The sequence below is a fragment of the Clarias gariepinus genome, chromosome 15, assembly GCF_024256425.1.
Source record: "Clarias gariepinus isolate MV-2021 ecotype Netherlands chromosome 15, CGAR_prim_01v2, whole genome shotgun sequence".
In the NCBI taxonomy this organism is placed as follows: domain Eukaryota; kingdom Metazoa; phylum Chordata; class Actinopteri; order Siluriformes; family Clariidae; genus Clarias; species Clarias gariepinus.
The window spans coordinates 10550796-10568627 of record NC_071114.1 but is presented as its reverse complement, the minus strand read 5'-3'; the positions used below and the strand labels follow the sequence as shown (position 1 = coordinate 10568627).

The following is a 17832-nucleotide window of genomic DNA, read 5'->3' as shown; positions in this document are numbered from 1 at the left end:
TACTTGTTTGTGTCTGTTTGTCCTGTAAGTAATAAATAAAGGGCCTGCATTCAGGAAGGTATTCAGCAGGACCACTGTTTAAAAAGTCCATATCCAGCATTTCTGTGTATATCACAAGTTTATCAGGTGCAGCAGCAGTACTGGGTTTTTGGGAGGGTTAAGGAGGGTTCCATGAAAATCTTACAACATTAACCCTAATATTTCCCTCTGGAGATGTGCTGTGATATCTGTTCTGAAAATGATTTAAAACAGTAAATTTTTAAAGGTACACTATATACTGTATGTTTGATCATAATAATAATAATTATTATTATTATTATTATTATTATTATTTACACAGACATTGGCATAATTAACAATAGGCATAAACAATATAATCAAAACAACCTAGTACAACGCCCTCAAATATTATATAATAATGGTAAATTCAAACAACTAACTATAATAAAACATGATAAAGTGAATAACTTTCTCAGTGCAATGTCATCGGTAAGCAAAGAATTCCATAATTCCATAATTATCCCTGTGTGAGTCTCGGTTGCATCTATCCCATCCTCTGCACACAGAAGTAACTGCAGGTGTGACCAACAACAAGCACATACACAACTAGAAAAAAAAAGGACCAACCAGTTCCCAAAGTAATAATAAATTGCTATGCTATTTACTAATGCCTTAACAACAAACTAATACTTCACAAATTAGTTCCTTTTATACAAAGTGAATGATTTTATGCTATTTAACTGCAATAGTGTTTATGTCTCCTCGTAAAATAAATGTGAAACATCCTCGGACCTGGGTGGAAAATCATCCTCTCAATGTTAAACCCAAAACTAGGCCCTTGCAAACACTAGATTATATACACTTCAGCATATCACACCAGAAACAAAGTTGGGTACAAGTTCAAACCCCTCCTCTGAGAGTGTAGAGTGTTTGCAGTCACCAGACCGGATGCTGCAATTACAGCTCACTGGCCTTCCAGCTAGATTTAGCCCTGAGGATTTGGCATTAAAATGATTGCAATATTGAAGTTAAGAACCCCAGGCCTTGCTGATCTACATAAATAACCACGTTTAGTAGTAAAGTTAACTTCAAATAGAACAAAAAAAGGGTGGCATGGGGGTTTAATGGTTAGCAATGTTGCATTGCACCTCTAGCGTCCAGGTTTGAGTCGCACCCTGGGTCTGTGTGCACGGAGTTTACATGAGTTTTTCAAGAGTGAGTGAGTGAGTGAATGAGTGAGTGAGTGAGTGAGTGAGTGAGTGAGTGAGTGAGTGAATGAGTGAGTGAGTGAGTGAGTGAGGATGCAGAACAAACAGCAGGCTTGCGGATTAACTATGTCTAGACACTAGACACTAGAGCAAGTGTTCACAGGATTAAAGTGTACAAGAAGAACCCTTTAAAAGCACAAAGCAGGTGGAGCAATGTCAACTGCAGTCCCTCAGGTTAGATATATTAAACTGGCCAATATAATAATTTCCACCTGGATCTGCTGTCTGGGTTTTTTTTTTTTTTTCTTTTCTTTTCGGGATGCACAACACATCTCTGGCATTTATGGTTTTATAGTCACAGAGCTAGCGATAGGATTGAATGAATAAAATGGCGACGGTCCAGAAAACAGATCGCCAGGAAGTGGATGAAAGCCAAGCAATGATGTCAGCAGCATACAGTCCTGGCTAAAAGTTTTGAGAATGACACAAATATTAGTTTTCCACTAAGTTTGCTGCTAAACTGCTTTTAGATCTTTGTTTCAGTTGTTTCTGTGATGTACTGAAATATAATTACAAGCACTTTTTCAGGACCTCTGCAGTTCGACTGGGCATGCTCTCAATCAACTTCTGGGCCAAATCCTGACTGATAGCAACCCATTCTTTCATAATCACTTCTTGGAGTTTGTCAGAATTAGTGGATTATTGGAAGAAGTTGCTGTTGGAGGGTGTTTTGGTGCCATTCTTTATTCATGGCTGTGTTTTTGGGCAAAATTGTGAGTGAGCCCACTCCCTTGGATGAGAAGCAACCCCACACATGAATGGTCTCAGGATGCTTTACTGTTACCATGGCACAGGACTGATGGTAGCGCTCACCTTTTCTTCTCCGGACAAGCTTTTTTCCAGATGCCCCAAACAATCGGAAAGAGGCTTCATCTGAGAATATGACTTTGCCCCAGTTCTCAGCAGTCCATTCACCATACTTTCTGCAGAAGAGTAGCCACAATATCCTCGCCTGTAAAGCCATTTTTATGCAATGCAATGATGGCTGCACGCGTTTCTTTGCAGGTCACCATGGTTAACAATGGAAGAACAATGATTTCAAGCATCTCCCTCCTTTCAACATGTCAAGTCTGCCATTCTAACCCAATCAGCCTGACATAATGATCTCCAGCCTTGTGCTCGTCAACATTCTCACCTGAGTTAACAAGACGATTACTGAAATGATCTCAGCAGGTCCTTTAATGACAGCAATGCAATGCAGTGGAAAGGTTTTTTTGGGATTAAGTTGATTTTCATGACAAAGAAGGACTATGCAATTCATCTGATCACTCTTCATAACATTCTGGAGTATATGCAAATTGCTATTATAAAAACTTAAGCAGCAACTTTTCCAATTTCCAATATTTATGTAATTCTCAAAACTTTTGGCCTCGACTGTACACTCAAAAGGCAGTAATTACAAATAATATGCACCTATATATAGATATATATCAGGGCTTCCTGAGCTAGGGATCACAACTTTCTGAGTGTGGTCACTTGATTAGTAAATGTGACCATAAAAAAATAAGCCACTCATAAAGTCCTTCTTTTGTTTTATTTTTAACAACTGCATTTAATATTATGAATATTAATCTAAATATAAAGCCAGAGTTTGTGTGCTGTTGTTTTTTTAAGCCAAATTTCAATGAAAAGTGTGTGTGCTATTTAAGGCTTTTTAGTCATACTGACATGCTGCACTGGGACTAGCGGAGGAGTTCAGCAATAAAAATAAAAAGACTTTTCCTGTCTATCTATATCTGCAAGTTATCTGAAAACAGTGACTCACAATGGAGGAAATTTACCAGAACATGAGCAGAAAATGCAATGAATCTAGGTCTTTGGGCAAGTAACTGGAATTAAATTAAAATTACAACTGTCAAAACTTGAGGTTAAATTGTGACCCAAAATGTTATGCATATAGATTTTTTTACCTAATAATACTTTAGATAAAACAGACTACAATAGAAACCTAGTTTTAAATGCCCACATTTACATGGTTTAAATTGTAAATTAAAATATTCTGTCTTGCTTTTGCAAGATGCATTCCCACATTTCCAGAAAGGTTTAATTTTATATATTTATAATCAGATCAATCTTATACACATTGATTCCTTAAATTCCATGAAGGCCCTTTGGGAGGAGGATCTGGGGAAGGAAATACCAGAGCAGGTTCGGGCAGAAATTTTAAAGCATGTACATGATTCCTGTATTTTTGTAAGACATGGTCTTATTCAATTTAAAATCGTGTGTATTAAGCTTTGTGGCTGTCTTAGATTTATGGCGACATTTCCAGCAGACCTTTTACATATTTTCTGCCTCTGTCCATCCCCATACAACTACTGGATTGGAATTGTTGACTTCTTATCAGAAATGATTGGAGAAAATATAGCCAAATGCTCTTACAGGATTGTTTGAGGTCTTTCCCTCGTTCCATTACCTACTTAACTTAAAATGGATGCCCTGGTCTTTGCTGTCCTCCTTGCTAGAAGACTAATACTGACTGATTAGAAATCAACATCTCTCTCACTCCCAATGAATAAAAGATATCCTTTCTTTTTGTTGGTAAAAGGTTAGACTTTCATTTAGAGATTCTTCCAGTACATTTGGGAAAATGTCAGGCGCTTTTATCTATTCCAGTTGGATTAATGTGAGTCCCATAGTTTGGCTGGGCGTAATATCATGATTGGTGTTGTGTAGGTGATTGTCTATGGTACTGATTGTTCGTCTTTTCACACTTGAGATTATCATTCCTGTATATATATATATATATATATATATATATATATATATATATATATATATATATATATATATATATATATATATGAAATGATAATTTTCCTCAAATAGCACATTCTGATGTGTTACAAGTAATTAGAAATTTGTTATTGAGATTTCTTCCTGCAGTGATGTATCATGTTAACTTATTATTATTACTATTATAACTATTATTATTATTATTATTATTATTATTATTATTATATTTTATTTTATTTTATTTTATTATTTTTTATTATTATTATTATTTCTCTATGAGTTGGTTGTTTTTTTCCCACAATATTAGAATCGGAAACAGAATCAGGTTTATTGCTTGTTACAATTTTACAGTATGTTCACACACCTAAGAAATTTGATTCTGAAATGACTTTCAAAAGTACAGACACACGTAACAACACTGTACACTAATAGTAATAAGACACTATCTACAATAATATGTAGCACAATATGTGTCTGGAATTTTTATGAACCCTCTCTTATGCTATGTTGATAGTTAATTATGCATTTTGTGACTGGGGATGGTTCCGTTTTACCATGAAGTCCTCGGTCCTGGCCTTGACTGATGCTGACAGCTGTTCTCTGAGGACTTGTTTCTTCCTATTGCCATCTCAGGGAGTTTTACCCTTGCTCATTAGGGACATTCTGATCATTTTAATTTATATTTATTTTTATATATTTTCTTACACTTCTCATACACATTTCCATAAATTTCTTTTTTTTTCTTGTGCAAAGCTGCTTTGTTACAATGCCCATCGTTAAAAGCTCTATATAAATAAAACTGAATTGAATTGAATTAATATATGTTAATCAAATGTTGATGATTAATCAATTTTGTATTAATAAAACAATAATCACCATAAAATGCTACATAAACCCACATCTAAAAAAAAAAATAAAAAAAAACATCAAGGTGGCCTGTAAAAAAAATCCAGAATTGAACAAAAGTCAAATAAGGATTTTCTAGAACTGTTTTAATTGATGAATTATGGATTGGCTCCAGCCAGCGTGCTTCATAATGCATGAGGGCCCTGTGAGAATTCAGGCCCAGGGCTTTATTAATATTTTACGAAGTAGGAGCGGTGTGCGCTGTTCCCATTGGTGCTCTGAGCTGTCACTCTGCCTGCTCAGCACCCGCCTCCTGTGTGCGTCACACGCCCATCAAGTGACGTCAGAGTTTCTGCAGGTGCTCAAAGAAGTGCAGCATTGGCGTAACTGGCGTTTAAAAACATCTCTCGCGGTAAGACAAGCCTATGATGATTTTCCATGATGATTCTGTTGTTTTATGGGCTGCGTCCATACCTTCGCGTGTTCCTTTCTATTATTAACAGCTGAACAAATTATAAGGAAGAATAACCTTCATTTGACATGGAGCTCGGAGAGAAGCATCCTCTTCTTCGCTCTATTTCTATAAGCGCTGCTGGACACATCTGGATGTCACAATTCGTTATTTTGTAATCTGTCATTTGTATCATTCCGCGCGCGCGCGTGTCGCATAAACATACGCGAGTGATATTAATAATATTAATAATGAGCATCATATCTGGCCTGCGTGTGCGTGTTCGGTTACGTAAGATCTGCAGATCACATCTCAGCCATGGGGCTCATTGCAAGCCTGAATGGATCAGACGATGCTTTTATATCTAGCTATATATATTGTAAAAAAAAAAAAAAAAAACATGATGATGAAAATGATGAAGACGATGGTCGCTTGTGAGGATGACGCGCCCCGAGGCGCCCCGTCATCATCCGCCCAGAGAGCTCCATTTTCACACCCAGCTTTCACAGGAAACCGCATGATTATTGAGAATAAGCAAAATCCATGAGTATGCGATTTGCAAGCCTGACTGAGAAAAAAAAAACATCTAAAGGAGTAAAATATTAGGCGTGAGCTGATGATGATGATTATTATTATTATTATTATTATTATTATTATGTTGTTAAATGGCGTAGAGTAAGATCATGGATGGTGGGTCACTCAGGAGCCTGGTGCACTGTGTAATAGAGTAATATTTCAAAAAAGGGACTGTGACTATTCCTTCTATGCGTGACAATGCATGGCCTGGTTCAAAAAAAGCATTTATATTTTATTATTATTATTATTATTATTATTATTATTATTATACAGTTATACCATTCTACATACTATTGCTAGAATATTATAATATTACAGGCTTATACAACATGTAATATTATCTATAAGGATTAGGGTGCCTAGGGTTAGGTTTAGGCTTAATGGCCTTCCCAATGGTCTGATCTGAGCACACCCTGACATTACCCGTAGCTGACCTTAAGCTTGGTGTTTTGTCTAAAAAAACCTTATCTGAGCTTTACTTAAGTGCACTGCAGTTTCGCTTGGACCCAGCGCTGGGTTGATGCTTTCGCAGGCACATATACTGTACTATGACGTGAAACATCTTACTTCCCGAGTGAGGATGTTTATCTGCAGCAGTTTTGCGGCGCTGATAAAGTATCAGGCCCGACATCATGTGCTTCTAAAAGTGAGATTCTATTTTTAGGGCTCTCGGCCTCTCTGTTATCTGCAGAAGCCTAAAAGCACTCACCGATGCTCTGGTATTATGCGGAGCTCTCCAACTTACCGACCTGTAGTACACTGGGTATTTCTGAGTCGTGTGGCATTAATAAATAAAGACGTTTATGTGATTATGTAGTGCATTTATTGTAGAAGTAATCAATCACTGGATTAATTAAAGGCACTTGATTCATTCACGACAGACGTCTGGCTGTGTACTATCAAAGGAGTCTAAATGTTTAATATTGGACTTATATAAAGACCTTTGTTCATTTGTTGACTAACATAGGTTTTGCAATGTCCTACTTAAGGTTCAGAATGAGCACACCTTCATGCTCCACTTTGCTCTCAGTGATCAGGTTTCAAGGAAATAATACAGCTTAGGGTGGTTGTTTTTTTTCTTTGTTCACAGAGCCCTCAACAACTACTGTAGAATTTTTAAAAAGCCAGAATGTCGTTAATTAATTAAATCCATCTAGACTTCCTAATTTTTTTTCTGTTATTTTTCCATATGCATTTTACATGTAAGGTGAATCACCTTACTGTAATAAAAACAAATTCGTTAACAGTTTCAACCTCAGTTAACCTAATTTTTCGACCTCAAGTTTGTAGCACAAGGCTCGCTGTTCCATTAAGACCTCATCAAAATTAAACATGATGACATGAAAGTTAGATAGCATCGAGTGCAGGAAACTTTACCGCAGCCTGAATTATCCTGATTAAAATCGAACACACTGTGGTTGCATTTATTACACAAATAATATCATGATTATTCCGTGACACCAGCATTTTAAGATGAAAGGGTTACTAGAAATGAAGATGTACAGTGGAATAAAATATTACTGTAAGTCATATCATTTCATGTCTGGCTTCCCACTCTTTAAAAAGGTTAAATCTTGAACGTTTTATGGTTTGTCCCTCAGAGCAACCCTTTAAGAATTCCACTCCAGACTTCCTTATCCAAGTTAAGAACCCTTAACCATATGTGCAACATATTTGTAAATACCATTATATAAGTACAGGACGGTTCTCTTATTTGGGCCTACTGTCAGTTTTGAAAAAAAAAAAAAAAACATCCAAAGTCATTAAATGACAGTTAGAAACTGTGCTGCAATCTCATACAAACTCATGTTGGACATCCTGTTTGTGATCATGTTATGTAACAACCAACTACCTTAGATGTGACTAAGGATAATTGTATACTTTCAAGCCCAAACTTAAACAGAGCCAGTTAAGGGCTGCTCGTAGACTGTGGACAGTAGGCATCGTTTTTGGCTCAGTCGAATAGAGGTCAGTGAAAAACTATATCAGGTTCTGTTTTTAGATTTGCACGGAAGAGACAAATGGGGCCTTTGCCCATGGCACCGTATCAAATATTGATCCAACATGGCAGGACAGAATCTGATTGATGCCAAGAACTGGCATGCCTTTAAGTCAGGTTTCAAAGAGTAATGTTTCATTATTTGCTTGGTTGATTTTTAATGGTGGATGACCTGGTGACATGTTGTGACTTATTGGCTACTTATTAGAGCTGAAGTAGATGATGGAGGTTTCCTTGTTGCAGACGTACTGTACAGTGACACTGCTCATGCTGTGAACTGTGGTTGTGTAATAGATTTTTTTTTCTTTCGTTAATGTCAAACTCTTGCACTGAGCTTCTTATAAACATATTTCTATCCACAACAAAGCTTAAAGATTGATGGTCAGAGATGTTTTTTAGATTTAATAGTTTGTAGGGCTAAAGAAACGATTATTTCATACACCATATGCTGCTCTCCTGTCTATATTCTTAAAGGTACAGTATTATAAGATAAAAGTCCCACTGTAATCTGATTTCAATCCATCATTATTATTAGTATTTGTTTTTTCACGTACCCAAAAAGATTGACATTTAGGGAAAAAAGCAAGACAAGTGTTTAGAAATGCTTCCATATCCCCTTTGTCTCTGTCTCCAGATGGCCTCTGCTACAGATAACCGCTATGGGCAAAAGGAGTCCTCTGACCAGAACTTCGATTATATGTTTAAGATCCTGATCATCGGCAACAGCAGTGTAGGGAAGACCAGCTTCCTGTTTCGCTACGCGGATGATTCCTTCACTCCGGCCTTCGTTAGCACAGTGGGCATTGACTTCAAGGTGAAGACCATCTACAGAAACGACAAGAGGATCAAGCTGCAGATTTGGGTGAGATCACGTGTCCTTCTCATACGTTAGAATGCTGCCATTGTTGATGCAATATGATATTCACTAAGACGTAACACAATGCTTTTGTTTTTTTCCTGCCGTTTGAAACGGAACAGAAATAGAGAAGAAAATTACATTGGGTGTACATGTTTAATTTATGTTTTTCCATAGAACAAGCTGTGTTTAAAAATGTTGAGAAAGCAATGTAGAGAGTGTATGGTTAGCATCCTATGACCGGTTGGTTGGCGATGTGTGATGGGTGATGGGTGACAGCCTGTAGCCTAGCAGCAGAGCGAAGGAAAAGGCACATGATTGGGTGAACACTGATGCATTGAGCTCACAACCATTCAGGAATGCACACAACGCCAATGGCCCACCCCCTCCGTGCATCAAGTTTCTCATTGTACTGCCTGTTTTTTTTTAAAGCCCCCTCCCCCAGTGTAATACAGGATAAACCCAGCAAGGGCCAGCGAAATGGCTCTAGGCATTGCATACTACAATGTGCACAAACATTCTTCCACATCTTCTCTGCGTGCATTTTGTTTTAATAATCATATTGCTTCATTTGTTTTGTTTTTTTCAACTAATACAACTGCATTTGCATGTGATGGGCAAATAGGATGTGCATTGATAAAAGCTGGAGTAGACTGTACTGTACATTTGAGCCAGATGGGAAGTGTTTTCCGTTACCACAGCGCTTGTTTATGAGGCACTGAGCTGCAGTATGGTGTGCAGAGTGTCATGGAGACAAGAACCAGTCCTGCTTCTGTTCATTATAGGTCTTGTGGTAACCTAATAGGTCCCTTTAGCTGTGTGGGAATTGCAACCCTGTACGGCACTGACGGAGATGCTCTGGAGATAGACAACTCATTGATTTCTTTTAATCCAGTCCTTATTATCGAGCTATTATTTCAGAAGCGCCGTTATTTTTTAATTAAGTGCATGTTGGTAATTCTATTAAAACTGCTAAAAGAAGTACTGCAGATGTGTCCACAGGGGTGATGATTTGCATTTTGTGGCTTCTCTATTTCATGATGAAGCAGTTTTTGACTTAATAGCTTAAACTAATGCTGATGATGGAAGGACCGTTAATAAGTGTAGTACTATATGTGATAACAGGGACTGACTTGTTCTGTGTAAAAAACATGCATGGTACCTGGCATCCTAATCCCGCCTTATCAATGTTGCCAGGATAAGATCATGATTAACAACATCCCGACCTATGTTATGATGGGAGAGGCATCATCCAGCATGACACCACCCACATCAGAAGGGTACAAGAGTCCTTACTGATTATTAGTCAGACTATACCCGGCCAGAACCTTAACATTTTACAGTAATGTGCAGAAGTCTTGCGCCGCCCCACATTTCATCATCATCAGAGAGCCAGACTTTCCTGTATTTCATCAATCTATTCTTGAAGAATGCTTCTTCAGTCTTGCTGAAGGACTTTTTTTGTCTCTCATTTTCGGGTCCATTCGCAGTACCTGACCAGTTCAAACCACACAGTAACCTATGAATCATTCAAGCATAAAATCCTCCAACTTAAGGCATGAATGCTGTGTGGTTGGAACAGACGAGAGGGGGAATGAGGCTGCTGCAGAGGTTGTATGATAATTTTAGGCAAATTGCAGCTTGTCACAATAAAACGTTTGTTCCCATTTCTTTCATTTAATCTACATCATTTAATTTAATGTGAAGAACTGAGGGGTGTCTCAATACTTCTGCGCAGAGCTTGTGATGTAAAAAAAAAAACATAAAAATTCACCTGAAATACACTATTTTGCTTTTTTGAAAGTTAAAATGACTTTGTTTTTGGGACCATTCATTAAACTTCATCCCAACATCATTTTATCATTGTTACAAATACAACCTAAAAAAAAACAGAATATCAGTGTTTATTTACAGCATTTATGCCCCTTAATGTCAGTTAATGCAATAACCTACCCTATATACAGTGCATCCGGAAAGTATTCACATCGCATCACTTTTTCCACATTTTGTTATGTCACAGCCTTATTCTAAAATGGATTAAATTCATTTTTTCCTCAGAATTCTACACACAACACCCCATAAAGGCAACATGAAAAAAGATTACTTGAGATTTTTGCAAACTTATTAAAAAAAAAAAATTGAGAATGCACATGTACATACAGTAAGTATTCACAGCCTTTGCCATGAAGCTCAAAATTGAGCTCAGGCGCATCCTGTTCCCCCTGATCATCCTGTTTCCCCGATCTTCCTTGAGATGTTTCTGCAGCCTAAATGGAGTCCGCCTGTGGTAAATTCAGTTGATTGGACATGATTTGGAAAGGCACACACCTGTCTGTATAAGGTCCCACAGTTAACAGGTCATGTCAGAGCACCATGAAGTCAAAGGAATTGTCTGTAGACCTTCGAGACAGGATTGTCTCGAGGCACAAATCTGGGGAAGGTTACAAAAGAATTTCTGCTGCTTTGAAGGTCCCAATTAGCACGGTGGTCTCCATCATCCGTAAGTGGAAGAAGTTCGAAACCACCAGGACCCTTCCTAGAGCTGGCCGGCCATCTAAACTGAGCAATCGGTGGAGAAGGGCCTTAGTCAGGGAGGTGACCAAGAACCCGATGGTCGCTCTGTCAGAGCTCCAGAGGTCCTCTGTGGAGAACCTTTAGAAGGACAACCATCTCTGTAGAATTCCACCAATCAGGCCAACTGTATAAGGTAGAGTGGCAAGACGGAAGCCACTCCTTAGTAAAAGGCACATGGCAGCCCAGTCCAGTTTTACAAAAAAGATCCCAGATGTTAAACATTTTTTTGTATTCTTTTTTACGGCTGATTCCCATATTTGTATCCCAAGTATCAGGATCAAGTCCGACCCCGGGAACCAGCTTAGTTGTATTTCCAACATTTTGTTAGGGTCAGCATCCAGCATTACCTCAATGTCCTGTAGTCAGCTTACAATGTCATCTCATGCATCAACTTTCAAAAAACAAACTAATACCAAAGGTGTTCCGACATCCATAAGGATGCCAATTTAACATGGCCACAACATTTTCCACAACAACCAAAAATTCCTGTTGGATACAATTTAGCTGAGTCCAGAACAAGCACCTTGATCCTTTCTCAGATATTGTGTCTTAGTATTATCTATCTGGTTAGATAATTAAACGCAGGTAAGCCAAATGGGTCTTATAATCCTTTTGAATCCGCCTTAAAGTAAAGTAGAGCTTTAAGCAGCAACTGGTGAGCTCAAGCACCCAATGCTGCATCTGTGTCTGTTCCATCAGCCAGTACTGGCTTTTGGATCTTATTATGCACCAATACTGAACATACACTTACGCACAACATACAATGAATATATTATATACATTGGGCCTATTACGGTAATACAGTTTAGGATCTTGCATATGTGTATCTTTAAATATGGTGTAAATCTGACGAGTGGTTGTGTCAAATGGACAAAATCCGAAATATTCACTTTCTGTTGTTTATGATAGTAAAATTTGTCTGTCATCAGAAAAACCCACATGCCTTACGAAAATTTATTAAAACATGATTTTCCTGGACAGGACACGGCAGGGCAGGAGCGCTACAGGACCATCACTACAGCCTATTATAGGGGAGCCATGGGCTTTATCCTCATGTATGACATCACTAACGAAGAGTCTTTCGCGGCCGTACAGGACTGGTGAGTCATTTCCTAAACAAAGCTCTTCCGTTATCTAAAACGTCGAGTTGTAACATAAGTGCCGTGGCTGTTCAGTGGTTAAGGTTCTTAACTATTTCAGATCCCAGGACTGTCGGAGGGACATTTTTGTGCAGTAACTCAAGGATTTCAAATGATATTTTTCTTAGCATAATACATTTTTAAACAAATGAAACCAAATCCTGCTTCAAAGCTGCTGTCTAGTTAATCATTTCAAATCTTTAATGTTAAATCATTAAATGTTTCCTGTTTCCATGTTACAGGTCCACACAGATAAAAACCTACTCATGGGATAATGCTCAGGTGCTCTTGGTGGGTAACAAGTGTGACATGGATGATGAAAGGGTGGTGGCTTCTGAAAGAGGACGACAACTTTCTGAACACCTTGGTGAGTTTATCTGTGCGGGATTTAACGCTGCATTCAAGGCAAAATTTTTACTCATTGTCTCATCGTGTATACCGCTTTATCCTGTACCCTGTGTCATGGGGGGCCTGCAGCCTATCCCAAGAGACTTAGGGCACGAAACTTGCCTGTGGATAATCACGCATACAAACACACACATACAACAAGCAATTTGGGAACGACAATTAGCCTAATCTGCATGCCTTTGGACTGTGGAAGGAAACCGGAGTAACCATAGGAAACTCGAGAAGTACGGGGAGAACATGCAAACTCAATCCAAACAGACCCCAAGACTGGAATCGAACCCTGTCCCTGGAGGTGGGACAGTGCTAATCACTAAGCCGCATGCTAAACTAATCGCATGCCACCCAAGGCGAAGTTGACAAAACACAACCAAAGGCACACTACATTTTTTCAGTCGAATGTGGTACGGTGGGAAATGATGTTAACTTGACATAACTTAATGGTAACAATGTGTCTTAAATGCATCATTAAGCATCACAATATTAAACTGTTTATTTTATTTCTCAGTGCATCCAGAAAATATTAATTATATGTTTCTGTGCACCTTATAGACTATAATGCTAATTGCTAATAATCTCAGCATAATATAAAATGTCTGTTTACATTAATTTCCAATTTTTAAACCTGAAACTAACTGCATTAAAGTAGAATTAAACCAAAATGTAACTGCATACAGTAGTAGAGATGGGAATATTACAGACACACTGATACGCTATATCACGATACCTTGGGGCCGGTTCGATCTATGTTGCGATTTTATAAGTAAAAACGATGTGATATATATATATATATATTGATTTTATCACCTCAAATGCAAACATGCACAAAATTAGACCTGTCGAGTTGACAAAGCTAGGACCATTATGATTGGTTGCAGTCCTTGTTTTTGAGAAAATAATAGATATTACGAAGTCATTTAAAAAGTGAAAAAATTAAAAGTGTAATCGTGGCGATCAAACATTTTATTTAATAACAGCAGGGAATACAAAAATAAAGGTAAATAAATACTTGCGTTCATTAACTTGTGTCTGTTCCAGGGTTTGAATTTTTCGAGGCCAGTGCCAAAGACAACATCAATGTAAAGCAGACCTTCGAGCGCCTGGTGGACATCATATGCGAGAAGATGTCAGAGAGCCTTGACGCCGCGGACCCAGCCGTGACCGGAGCCAAACAGGGCCCACAGCTCACCGAGCAGCCCGCCGCTCCACACCAGGACTGCGCTTGCTAAAACACCACCCAGCCTCTCCAACTACACTGCCCTGCACTACCATACACAGGAGAAAGGTAAACCAACACGGGATAAAGGAAAAGAATATTCTAACATAGAAACCTGTAGAACTATCCTGTTATCTTTTGTTCTGTTCTGGTTATAATTCAGTTTGTGAGTGTTTTTTTTTTTTTATGTAATCATTTATGACACTATCTTTGATTTTGCTGCATTGTTGTTTTAGACTTGGAGAGGGAAAGCCATACTTTAATATTGTACTTTAAGAAGTAAGTTTGGCGAAGCACAAATCATCACGTGTTAGCTCCTTTCCCTTTTGTGTGAAACTTTTATCTGGCCTTCATGTGCCACCTTTTACCTTTTTTAGTTTCTTTCCTATTTAACACAATCTTTTGTTTTCTTTCATGCTTAACTTTTGTCAAATACGAACAAATACTAGAGAAGAAACCTATTGTATATTTATTCCAAACATGTATATAGACAATGTGCAGTATTTAATACAGGTATAGTAACATATTTAAAGAGAAAAAAAAAGCATTTTAAAAATGACAAATCAGAGAAGTATGAAGAAAATAAGAGGAGTCATGTAATGTTTCTGTGGTGATCCTTTGCATTGCTTGTCACAAACCTCTCTTGCATATTTGTAGGTCTTAATCATGGTACCTTTAGTCACTGAACTGCTGAAAGTCAGATATACATAGACATTCCTCAGTGTAAAATGCATGGAAGGAATTTAAGCCATTTAGGCAAATAGTTATAAGATTTCCGCACTGTCCGTTGTAGCTCCAAACAGTCTCTAGATACCGTAAATCCTCTAAATGAAGAAAAAAGTTCATTCGGGAATCACTTCTTGCGTGTTAATACTCACATTGTTGTAGTGACAGAACATCAGCTTCTGCCAACGTGAAGAATCCTATCCACAATCAAACTTTAACTGGTGTCGCTAAACCCGTACTTATTCCTAACTCGATGCAAGGTTCAGGGATGGGATTCCCATTTCTGATCTTTTTTTTCTTTTTTTTCTAAATGTTTCTGTAAACAGCTTGTCCTGGTGCAGAAAATTTATTCCTACATGTTGTACTGAAAAGAAACTTGAAAGGAAAAACATCTCATGTTGTAAATGTGTTGTTGTCAGGTCACATGACCGAGAGTCAGGACTGTTACTTATTATGAACTTCGTATTGGCATTAATGAGAATATAAGACGATGTTGACAAGCAAAACCAGAGCCCCTTATAGTTTTTTTTTTTTTACGATTGAAATCAGTTTAAATTCCTAAAAGTATCTTTGCCAGTTTTCTTTCCTTTGCTATGCTGTCTTCCTGAAAAATGACTGTAAATATATTTGAGTCTTTAGTTTTATGTGTGACTTGTGCTGTGACTCTGGGCTCAAAACAAACAAACAAACAAACACAAAAAAAGACGAGATATGAGAAATTATTTAAAGTATGTGCTTTATCTGCGTTGTGTATGCTTGCTTGTGAATGAATGTGTCACTTTATTACAAAGCAATATGGAAAACAATGTTTTGAAGTATTTATGGTTTTATTATGCCCTTTTAGAGAGAAATCTTAAAAGTTCAGGAGGAAAAAAAAATCTAGAACTTAGCAAATCCTGTAAGGTGACACAGATCGACAGGAAGCTATGGAACTTGAATACTTCAAATTCACTAAAGAGCAGGATGAGTGAAATTGATCAAATGCACACTAACCCTCAGAGACCAAACTGTGGACAGGATGTCCAAGCAGATGCTTCGTGTCCGTGTCCAAATTTATATTAAGATAAATTAATAAGCTTATCGAGATTGAGCAAATCACAACGTTTAACCACGCTGTAATCGCTTCAATGCTCTAAAAGACCTGCTTTTCTATTCCGTTTTTAGGGATTGGTTTGTTTTAAATTCGGCACTTTTTGATTTCGATGCGTTGTTGTGTTTTTTCTACTTTTATTTATTTTTGTAAATCTTCTTTTTTTCTAATATGGAAATTCTGTGTATGTTTCAAGTTAAAAAAGAAAAAGAAAAAGACCAACTATTATGCAGTAGTAAATTAACTCTAAATACAATAAGGGGCATGGTGTCAAATGTTCAGTGGTGAAGTTTACCAAACCTACTGTCTATGTTGTGGAAATTACTGAATTGAAAAAAAAAATAATAATAATAAAGGTTTGTGCTGTTGCAGTGGTGTTTTGAGATATTATTATTATTTAATTTATTATTATTATTATTATTATATTAATAAAGAGGTACACAGTGTTATAGTGATATGTGGCAGTTGGTAAGGAGCCGGGCCAGTGCAAGTTGACAAAAGCAAAAAAAAACAGAAGGAAGATGCAAAAACAGTGCAACAAGAACAACTGTACACCAAGCAGTGAAAATCCTATACATCCAATCGCAGCCTGTAAAGGCCGACTAATCTGGCACATCCTTTAGCAAGTTATTCTCTTCAGTGAGTCTCTTCATGTATAAAAATGACAACAGTGTCCTGCCAGATATTTAAAAATAGTCTATTTCCTTTGGGACCAAAGATGACGTCAGAAGGCCGTCTGGATCAGCCATTACCATGGCAACAGATGTGTCCACAAGGTCACATGATTTGCAAAGTAGAATAATAGGTCTTGGCTGTAAGGTGGAAGAAAGAATAACAATGTGTAATGGACTGAATAAAATGTTCACCTGAAGGAATCAGTTGCTGACCTCTCGGTGCAGCGGCTACTTTCCTTTTATAATGATTTACCTCAGTGCAACATGAACTGTGATTAAACATTTACTCTGTACTAAGATACTGAGACACTTTCATGAAGGACGTTATACTGTAAATTGTTTTATTCTTCTTCATCTTATTATTATTATTATCACTACACTATGTATAGTGAACACTTTTTCTCTTTCTAAACTGGCACATAGGAAAGTATTGCTATCCCCAATTTTAAATAGCAATAATGCAAATACATAAAGCAGATTTTTGTGCTGTGTTTAAATGTCTGCTGTTTATCTGATCCCCTGCAAGGTGAATCACAGCTTCAGTACTACACTCCCATCCTTCCTCTCCGCACTCACAGCATCACAAGCTGCCTTTTAGGGAAAAGTAACAGAGCCGAGCAGCTCTTCTGGCAGTAAAATGTAAACAGACGGTAAGATCCACAACCAGGGTGCCATTTCTTTCCCATTCATATCACATTTATGAAGATGTATGTAAGGTAAATGTAAACACCTTTTAATCATAGATCAAGTGTCTTTCAACTGCAGCCCCCAGCCAGAGGCATGAACACTTTACCTTCACACCATGATTGCTAAACATCTTCATCGCTAGTAATATAAAAAAATAAATATAATAATCCATAAGGTCACATTTTAAACAAGAAGCTGCATCATATAAATATCATAGTAAGAAGAAACTTAAGTACTGACATTATTTTTGTTTTATTTTTAATTGATTTTTAATTGTTCATTTAATGTGAAATTAACTGTGTTTTGGTTAAAGGTCATTTAAAAAGTGAACCTTGTTACCCAATTTATAAAATTAAAGCCCATTATTTAAAAAAAGGTCTTCCACTTGTTTTAACTAGTAAGATATTAGATCTACTGCATCTCTGAACTGACTTGGGGTCCTGAAAAACTATCAACTACAAACTTCCTTTATAGCAATACATATACTAACCTAAAGAGGGCACCAAGCAACTGTTTTTGGCCTTAGATAGTAAAATTCTTTTCTCTTATTGTCAATAAATTAGTGTCAATGACTTAAAGTACTCATTTA

General features: G+C 37.3%; 1 protein-coding gene across 2 annotated transcripts; it reads left to right on the top strand.

Annotated features, from left to right (window-relative positions):
* The first annotated feature begins 5200 nt into the window (after positions 1–5200).
* Positions 5201–17701, top strand: rab3ab (RAB3A, member RAS oncogene family, b). 2 transcript variants are annotated; one of them, XR_008365695.1, is made up of 6 exons: positions 5201–5262; positions 8511–8738; positions 12288–12406; positions 12688–12812; positions 13889–14135; positions 17083–17701. XR_008365695.1 is itself a non-coding variant. In XM_053513397.1 (5 exons), exons 2-5 carry the CDS (start codon positions 8511–8513, stop codon positions 14077–14079), a joined length of 663 nt encoding a protein of 220 aa, XP_053369372.1. In that variant the 5' UTR covers positions 5201–5262; the 3' UTR covers positions 14080–16253. The 2 variants fall into 2 exon arrangements, 1 of the variants encoding a protein (XP_053369372.1); XM_053513397.1 differs by lacking the exon at positions 17083–17701 and having other exon boundaries at positions 13889–16253.
* The last annotated feature ends 131 nt before the right edge of the window (positions 17702–17832 follow it).

Bases quoted from the DNA above. Each gene is read 5' to 3' on its own strand.
- rab3ab (XM_053513397.1), top strand. From the start codon at position 8,511: ATGGCCTCTGCTACAGATAACCGCTATGGGCAAAAGGAGTCCTCTGAC. The intron at 12,407-12,687 runs GTGAGTCATTTC...TCCATGTTACAG, and splicing joins TTCGCGGCCGTACAGGACTG to GTCCACACAGATAAAAACCT. The intron at 12,813-13,888 runs GTGAGTTTATCT...TGTCTGTTCCAG, and splicing joins ACAACTTTCTGAACACCTTG to GGTTTGAATTTTTCGAGGCC.